The following is an 8820-nucleotide window of genomic DNA, read 5'->3' as shown; positions in this document are numbered from 1 at the left end:
TCCACCCCCCCCACACACGCACACCTCGCACCGGGCCGAGGCGGGGGCTGCGGGCCCGGGCCGGCGGGGCGGTACCTGTCCGGGGGAGGCCGGAGCGGGGCGGCCCGGGGAGACGCGGCCCGGAGGGGCCGGGCCGGGCCGGGCCGGGCGGGAGGGGCCGCCTCGGGGGGGACCGTACCACTGCGGGGTTTCGGGGGGGTGGGGAGGTGTGCGGGGCCGTACCACTGAGGGGAAGGGGGGAGGGAGACAGGAGGTACCACTGGGGGGGCGGGGAAGGGGGGAGGCGGGCCGTACCACTGGGGGAGGGGGGGGACACGGGCCATAGCGCTGCGGGGATGGGGCGCTATCCCAGCCGGTATGGGCTGTACCACTGTGGGGAAGGGGGGGAACGGGCTGTACCACGGGGGGGGGGACACACATGCAATAGCACAGTGGGGATGGGGGACACACACACGACACAGGCTGTACCATGGCAGGGATGGCGGGGGGTCGGGTTGCCCAGCCAGGCGCAGCCCCAGGGCTGCTCTACGCCACCCAGTGACACCACCCCCCCCGGGTGGGCCCCGGCCACGGGGCAGCAGAACCCAGCGGGGGCCACGCGGGACCCGCCGCCCCTCGCACAGCCCCGTGTTCCCCCCGCGCCTCGGCGAGGCGCCTCAAAGACCACCGGGGCCAGATCAGCCCCTCGCCGGGCAGCTCGACCCCCAAACCCCTTCTTCTGGCCCCAAAACAGCCAATGCGTCCCCGTCTCCCGCCTGCTTGTAATGAATCACGCCCGCCGAGGCCCTTCCCGTTCCCGCGGGATTCCCCCATCCATCCCCATCCCCGCCGGGAGCTGCCCTCGGGATCCCCGGTGCGGGCAGGGGGTCTCCGCCGACCGGGTGGGGGTCCCCGTGCCCGGTGGCAGGCAGCCGGGGCGATGAGGAAACGGTGGAATTTCCCCATCTCCCACAGAGGCGGTCTGGGATCGCGAGCGGGGCCCTGGAGCTGCGGGGGCGGCCGAAACGCCACGGGTGACTGCCGGGGCGCCCACAGGGTGCCGTGACGGGGACCCGTCCCGACGGCGGTGGGGGAAAGGAAACGAAACACCCCCCTCTCATTTCCTCTGCACCCTCCGAGGGAGGAAACGAGCCCAAATTGGGGCATCAAAGGTTTCGGCACCGGCGCCTTCGTGCCGAGCCCCAGCCGGCACCGGGGAGCGCAAAGCACCGGGTCGAGGTGGCTGCAAAAGCAGGGAGGGGGTCTGCAGGGCCGCGGCGGGGGACACGTGTCCCCTCACTTCCCCCCGGCACGGCCCAGGGCTTCCCCAAAATGCCGCCGCCGCCGCCGTGGCGGAGAAGCCGCTGCGGTCGAGGCCAGAGCCGTGTGAGACGGAGATGAGGAAGCGCCTGCCTGGCCCGACGCCGTGGCATTGCCCGTCCTCGGTGTGCAAGGAGGCGGCGAAAGCCGGGGCGAGGGCGAAGGTCCGCGGCCCCCGACACCCCCCCTGGGTGCTGGCAACCCGGGACGTGGGGCAAAGCACCCGACTCCGTTCCCGGAGCGGGGAGGGGCATGCTCAGCCGGGCTCTCGGAGGTTCCCGGTGGTAAAAGCCGCCGAGCGTTGAACGTCCCCATGTGTGTCCGTCCCCCCCCAGCCCCGTCCCCTCCGTCCCTCCCCAAAGGCGCACCAGAGAGCTGGGGCGGTGGGGGGGGGCTCGGTGGTCCCGGTCCCAGCCCAGGAAGGAGGCAGAGGCAGGTGGAGAAGCGCCGTTTTAATACAACTGTCGCCCCTGGGAGGGTGGGGGGGTGTCACTGGGGATGGGGGGGGCTCCTGGGGGGGGGGGTGTCACAGGGACGGGGTGGGGTCCCGGCGGAACCGGCCGCAACGGGGCCCCTCCCTTCTCCGCGCGCCAGCACGCGGCAGGACCGCGGAGCGGGGTGGGGGGACGCGGGGGTCCCCGTACGCCTCGTCGTCCCCCCGCGGTGAGCGCCCCAGACCCGGCTTTCCTGGCAAAGCCCCCCCACCCCGCCGCCACCACCGCCAACTCCTGCCCCCGGCTGGAGCAGCGGTCAGAGCCACCCACGGTGCCGGGGAGCAGCCGGGGGCAGAGGATTTGCCACTGGCGCCAGGGGTGCCGCAGGGAGCCGGGTGCCGGGGAGGGGCCCCGGGACCCGTCCGACAGGTCCCGCGGGGGCCCCGGGGCTCGGGCAGGGCGTGGGAAGAGCAACACGCGTGCCCGTGCCCGCGCACACGGCCGGCGCGCGCACGCCGGTCACCAGCAATCCCAGCCGGAGCGTCGGGCATCGCCGCCCGTCGGCAACCGGGGATGCCAGGAGGGATGCTTGGGGGGTCGGGGCGGGGGATGCCCGGCGGGATGCCCAGGGTGGGAGGGGGATGCCCGGGATGAAGGTGCAGTTGTCCATCCGTACCTGGAAAAACGCCCACCCCGAGCCCGCTCCTCCCTTCGTACCATGGCCCCGGCCGTGGGGCGGCCGCGGGGCGGCCAGGACCCCCTAGACGGAGGTGGTACAGTCACGGGTAATAGGCGAGGTGGGTAACTCGTATTTTGGGGTGCAGCGGTCCAGCGAGCTGGAGGTGCGGAGCGGGAGCCCGCAACGGCCGGCGGGCTGGTCCCGGCGCCCGGCCCCGCAGCAGCAGAGCACTCGCAGGAACTCCCGGCGCATGTCCCTGCTCCGTAGCGTGTAGATGATGGGGTTGGCGGCCGAGTTGAGCGTGGCGAAGGCAAAAAAATAGTTCGCCTTATAGAGGATCCGGCACGCCCGGACGGGGCAGGAGGCGTCCATGAGGAGGATGATGAAGGCCGGTAGCCAGCAGACGATGAAGGCGCCCAGGACGATGGTGACCGTCTTGAGCAAGGCCAGGGTCTGGGCGGTGGCGATCTCAGCGTGGCTGGAGCGCACGATGCAGTAGATGCGGCTGTAGAGCCCCACGATGGTGAGGAGGATGAGGGTGAAGATGGTGATGACGAAGAGGACATAACGTTTGGAGTAGAGGGGCAGGACGGTGGAGCAATCCCGCAGGTCACTCATGCAGTTCCAACCCATGATGGGGAGGCTGCCGATGGCGGCGGCAATCACCCAACAAGCCCCGATGAGCAGCACCATCCGACAGTTCTTGTCGCTGCTGTAGACCTTGACCTTGGTGATGGCCACGTGGCGCTCGATAGCGATGGCCAACAAGCTGAAGACGGAGGCGGCCAACGTGGCGAAGGCCGTGCCTTCCCGTACGAACCACTGCACCGGCGTCAGGTTGAAGGTGGTGGCTCCGGAGAGCAAGATGTTGGCCATGAAGGCCAACCCGGCCAAGAGATCGGAGAAAGCCAAGTTCCCGATGAAGATGTACATGGCCGAGTGAAACTTCTTGTTGCGGCAAACGGAGATGAGGACCAGCAGGTTCTCCAGCACGATGAAGCAGCACAACACGACGATGAGGATTGAGACCACCCAACGGGAGGTGGTGGGGGAGCTTTCCGAGCCCTCCTTGGTGTAGTTATAGTGCTCCCGGATCTTCTCCGTGTTGAAGTATTCCTTGTAGATGCTCCCCATGGTTCCTCGCCGGCCGCGGCGCCGCTCGCCGCCCGTCCCACCGACCTCAGCGCTGCCGGGACATGGTGCCGGCAATCCGGGGCTGCGGAGACCTGCAGGGCAGAAGAAACAGGATAGGAACGGCGCCGAGGTCCCCCAACCGCGGCGAGCCGGAGCGGGGGGGGTGCACATCTGGGCCCGCATCAGGTTCGGCGAGGAGAGAGGCTTGAGATCCTGCCACGCAGCGTCTGCGCCGGCATGGCAGAAATGACTCAAAAAGGAAATCCTGATGACGGGGGATAAGAGATGCACCTTCGAGCTGCCTGGGGTGCAAAGCGCAGCTAGCGGGACCATCCTGCCGCCGCCACGGAGACACAGGGGTGGCCGGAGGTGACACCCCGGGGTGAGCACAATCCCGGTGCAAAGAGGCCGGGGTGGGAGTGGGACGGGCATGGGGACCCTCCCTGGGGATGGGGACGGGGGCTGCTGTGGGGTGAAGCCCCAGGTGTCTTCCCCCAGGGGCATGGAAGAGCCGCGGATGAGGGGGGCAGGACGCACCCGCCCTGGTGAGGGATGGGGACCCGGTACTGACCCCCCTTGATTGGGGGGGGGCTGGTGCTGCCTCACCCTCCAGTTAGGGTGTGGGGGACCGTGCACCCTCCCAGTTAGGGACAGGGGACACGGTAATGTCCCCCTTCCCCTCGTTGGTGGGGGGGACCTGGTACTGTCCCCCGCCTCAGGGTGGGGGGACACCTGGTACTGTCCCCCCTTGATTAGGGAGGGGGTCCCTGCATCTGCCCAGTTAGGATGGGGCACCCAGTACCATTGCCCCCCCCCACAGTAAGGATGGGACACCCGGTACCGTGTCCCCCCCTCCCCATTTAGGGACGGGACACCCGGTACGTCGGTGTCCGCCCCCCCCCTCCCCAAGTTAGAGCCAGGACTCCCAGTACCGTCCGCCCTTTCCCCAGTTAGGGACGGGACCCCCAGTACCGCGTCCCCCTCCAAAGTCAGGGACGGGGGTCACGGTTAGACACCCCCCCCCATCTCCCGGTGCCGGGACCCCCGTGGGGATCCGGTGGGTCCGGGACCGAGGTCCTGGGGGGGGAGGAAAGGGAAAAAGGGGTGATGGGGAGGGACCCCCGCTCCCCCCCCCCCGCACCTCCAGCCGCCTCCCGCTCCGTCCCGGTGCCGGTGCCGCCGAGCGCTGCCTCCCGCCGCCGCCCGGGCTCTTGCGCAGCCGCGCCCGGTGCCGGGGCACCGCCCCTCGCTCCCGCCGTCCCGGGACCCCCCCCCCCGGCTTCTACCCTCCTCTTCTCCCCGGTCCCCGGTCCCGGGAGGAGCCGGCAGAGCCGCGGCCGCCGGCGCGGAGAATCCGCCGCTTCCCCTTCCCCTTCCCGGCGCCCGCCCCGCCGCCCCCGGCCCCCGCTGCTGCCGCCGGGCGGGGCCAGGGACCGGGGAGGGGAGGGGGGGGGGGCCGAGGGGAAGGGGGCACCGGGGACCCCCGGGATCCTGAGGCGGGAACCGCGCGGGGATCCTCAACTGGGATTCTGCACCGGGACCCCACGCTGGGAGCCCGAACCGGGGTCAGGAACCGGGATTCTGTACTGGGATTCTGTACCGGGACCCCACGCTGGGATCCTCTACCGGGATCCTGAACCGGGATTCTGTACCGGGACCCCACGCTGGGATCCCCAACCGGGATCCTGATCCTGGACCCCACACTGGGATCCCCAACCGGGATCCTGCACTGGGATTCTGTACCGGGATCCTGCACTGGGATTCTGTACCAGGACCCCATGCTGGGATCCCGAACTGGGATCCTGCAGTGGGATTCTGTACTGGGATCCTGAACTGGGATTCTGTACCGGGACCCCATGCTGGGATCCCGAACCGGGATCCTGCACTGGGATTCTGTACCGGGACCCCATGCTGGGATCCCAAACTGGGATTCTGTACCGGAACCCCACACTGGGATCCCAAACCGGGATCCTGCACTGTGATCCTCTACCGGGACCTCACACTGGGATCCCAAACTGGAATCCTGCACTGGGATCCTCTACCGAGATCCTGAACTGGGATCCTGCACCAGGACCCCACACTAGAATCCTGCAATGGGATCCTGAACTGGAATTCTGTACTGGGACCCCACACTGGGATCCCAAACTAGGATCCTGCACTGGGATCCTCTACCAAGATCCTGAACTGGGATTCTATACTGGGATGCCACACTGGGATCCTCTACCGGGATCCTGAACTGGGATTCTGTATCGGGACCTCACACTGGGATCCCGATCTGGGATCCTGCACTGGGATCCTTCACCAGGACCCCACACTGGAATCCTCTACCGGGATCCTCTACTGGGATCCTGAACGGGGATTCTGTACCAGGATCCTGAACTGGGATCAGGAACCAGGATCCTGAACTGGGATTCTGTACAGGGATCCTGAACTGGGATTCTGTACTGGGACCCCACACTGGGATCCCAAACCGGGATCCTGAACTGGGATTCTGTACTTGCACCTCACACTGGGATCCCGAAACAGGATCCTGCACTGGAATCCTCTACCAAGATCCTGAACTGGGATTCTGTACTGGGACCCCACACTGGGATCCCAAGCCAGGATCCTGAACTGGGAGCCTGCACTGGGATCCTCTACTGGGATCCTATACCAGGACACCACACTGGGATCCCAAACCAGGATCCTGCCTCAGTACCCCACACTGGGATCCTGCCTGGACACCCTGCCCCAGGATCCTGCCCCGGGATCCTACATGGGGATCCTGCCCCAGGAACCGCACCAGGATCCCAAACTGGGATCCTACCCTGGGATCCTGCAGGGGATCCTGCACTGCAATCCTGTACCAGGACCCCACACTGGGATCCTATACTGGGAACCGCCCTGGGATCCTGCCCTGGGATCCTGCTCCAGAATCCCAGGCTGGGATCTTACACTAGGGTCCTGCCCCAGGACTCTGCCTCAGGATCCTGCACTGGGGTCCTGTACTGGGATCCTGCCCCGGGACCCTTCTGGGACCACCCCGGGACCCCACACCGTGATCCTCCCCCAGGACCCCCCTCACGACCCGAGGATCCAGGGTGGGGGGTCCCAGGCAGGACCAGGGTCTAGGGGATCCCATGCCCAGAGTAGCCAGGGGGGGGCCCAGGCTCAGAGTATCTGGGGGGGTCCCGGGCAGGATCAGGGTCTGGGGGGGGGTCCCAGACCGGATCCGTCCCCTCACCCACCAGGCAGGCGTGAACATCCCGGGCAGGGGGTGTTTCGGGGGGCTGGGAGCCCCCCGGCCATAGATGCAGGGGGAGGGGTCGCGGAGGGACACACAGGGTCCCTTGTTCCCAAAATATCCCCAGCTCCGACCCTGGGGGCCACTCGGCCACCGCGGAGCAAATTGGATCAGGCCCGGGCAGCCGGTGCTTAGCGCCGGGTTTAAATAGCCGCGGAGGCGGCGGCCAGATGGTGCTGGGCAGGATCCGGCCTTGCGGGGTGGGGGACCCGCCGTGCCCCCCCCGCTCCGGCACACGCATGTGGGGACATGCGTGTGCGGGTGGGCGCTCACGCGCAGGGGAGAAGATGCGTGGCATGGAGTGGCATGGCACGGTGTGGCCTCCTGGCTGACCACCGCCACCGAACCGCCCCAGCGCGGGACCCCCGAGACTTCGGGGACCCCCCCCAAGCCACGCGGTGCCAGCCTCGTCCCGGCTGAGACGGCTGCTCGGCGCCGCGACGGGCATGGAGTGTTTACCGAGCCGTGGCCGGCGGCAGCTGCCACTGGACCCCTGGCAGTGCCGAATGCTCCAAATTCCTCCGTAGCTGGGGGTCGCGGCTCGGTGGGGGCAGGAGACGGGGTGCAGCCGGCAGCACCCCAACACCAAGAGAGCACCACGAGCATGAACCGGGATTCAGTGGGGCACCAGCGAGGGCACGGCAGTGCCACGGTGCGCGGCTGAGGGCACCAGCACACCGGGACACCCAGGTCGGTGCCGGTGAGGGGACATGGATGCTGGCATCCCGGTTGTGCACCCGTGTGGGTGCCAGCGAGGGCACACGGGTGCCAGCACCCCGTTGCACACCCGGGTGGCTGCCAGCAAGGGCACACGGGTGCCGGCACCCCATTGCACACCTGTGTGTGTGCCAGCGAGGGCACACGGGTGCCAGCACCCCGTTGCACACCCGGGTGGGTGCCAGCGAGGGCACACGGGTGTTGGCACCCCCTTGCACACCCGGGTGGCTGCCAGCGAGGGCACACGGGTGCCAGCACCCCGTTGCACACCCAGATGGGTGCCAGCAAAGGCACACGGGTGCCAGCACCCCATTGCACACCCGGGTGGCTGCCAGCGAGGGCACACGGGTGCCAGCACCCCGTTGCACACCCAGATGGGTGCCAGCAAAGGCACACGGGTGCCAGCACCCCGTTGCACACCCAGATGGGTGCCAGCAAAGGCACACGGGTGCCAGCACCCCGTTGCACACCCGTGTGTGTGCCAGCGAGGGCACACGGGTGCTCACCCGAGGGCACAGCCTCCAGCAGCCCGCGGTGCCCAGGGACGGTGCCCAGGGCAGCACCGGCGATGCCACCCACGGGCCGGCGGGCGCTCGCCGCAGCCGTTAGGTGTTGCACAAGGTGTGGGGGGGGCAGCCGAGGGGTGCCAACGGCGCCGCTCCCCCGGGGGCCCCGCCAGCTGCGGGCCAGATGTTGGTGAGGCTGAAACAGCTGGGCCGGATCCGAGCACCCGCTTTCCGCTGCCGGCGCAGCGGGGCGGCCTGGCCGCCGGCGAGCGGGACAATGGCCGGCGGCTGAGGGACGGTCACCGTCACCCGTGGTGGGATCGTCACCCAAGACCCCCGGTCACGGAGGGTCCGGTCCCCTGAGCCCCCCCTAGGGTGTCATCCGTGGGACACCCGCCCCGCTTCGTCACCGCGGGGCGGACGAGGGTGCGAGCACCGCCACCCTTGGGGACACACCGGGGTGGGGGGGGGTGTGTGTGTGTGTCCCCTCTCCGAGTGGGGTGTCGTCCCCCCCCGAGTGGGGTCCCTCTGTGGGTGCCCCCCGCCCTTTCCCCTGGGGCTGGGATGGGGAGGGGACGGTGGGAAGGGGACACGCGTGGAGGGAAAGCCCCGGGGAGGCGGGGGGGGGGGTCGGGGCAGGGTGCCGGGGGGGGGAATCAGCCTCTTACCGGTTGTTTTCCCGGTCCCGGTGCCGGTGCCGGTCCCGGCAGCGCAGAGCTCCTGCCCGCCGACCGGTTGCAACATGTGCGGGGGAGCGGGGGCGGGCGG

The 8820-nt window shown here is 69.1% G+C and overlaps 1 protein-coding gene across 2 annotated transcripts; it reads right to left on the bottom strand.

Moving 5' to 3' along the window:
* Nucleotides 1-1741: 1741 nt before the first annotated feature.
* On the bottom strand, nucleotides 1742-8820 carry S1PR2 (sphingosine-1-phosphate receptor 2). Of its 2 annotated transcripts, none has more exons than XM_075026824.1 (2): nucleotides 8721-8820; nucleotides 1742-3638 (listed from the first exon to the last, which is right to left on the bottom strand). In XM_075026824.1, exons 1-2 carry the CDS (start codon nucleotides 8794-8796, stop codon nucleotides 2494-2496), a joined length of 1221 nt encoding a protein of 406 aa, XP_074882925.1. In that variant the 5' UTR covers nucleotides 8797-8820; the 3' UTR covers nucleotides 1742-2493. The 2 variants fall into 2 exon arrangements, with proteins under 2 accessions (XP_074882925.1, XP_074882926.1); XM_075026825.1 differs by lacking the exon at nucleotides 8721-8820 and adding an exon at nucleotides 4688-4802.

This window comes from Buteo buteo, chromosome 4 (assembly GCF_964188355.1).
Source record: "Buteo buteo chromosome 4, bButBut1.hap1.1, whole genome shotgun sequence".
NCBI classification, from domain to species: Eukaryota; Metazoa; Chordata; class Aves; order Accipitriformes; family Accipitridae; genus Buteo; species Buteo buteo.
This window is presented reverse-complemented; position numbering and strand designations above follow the sequence as displayed.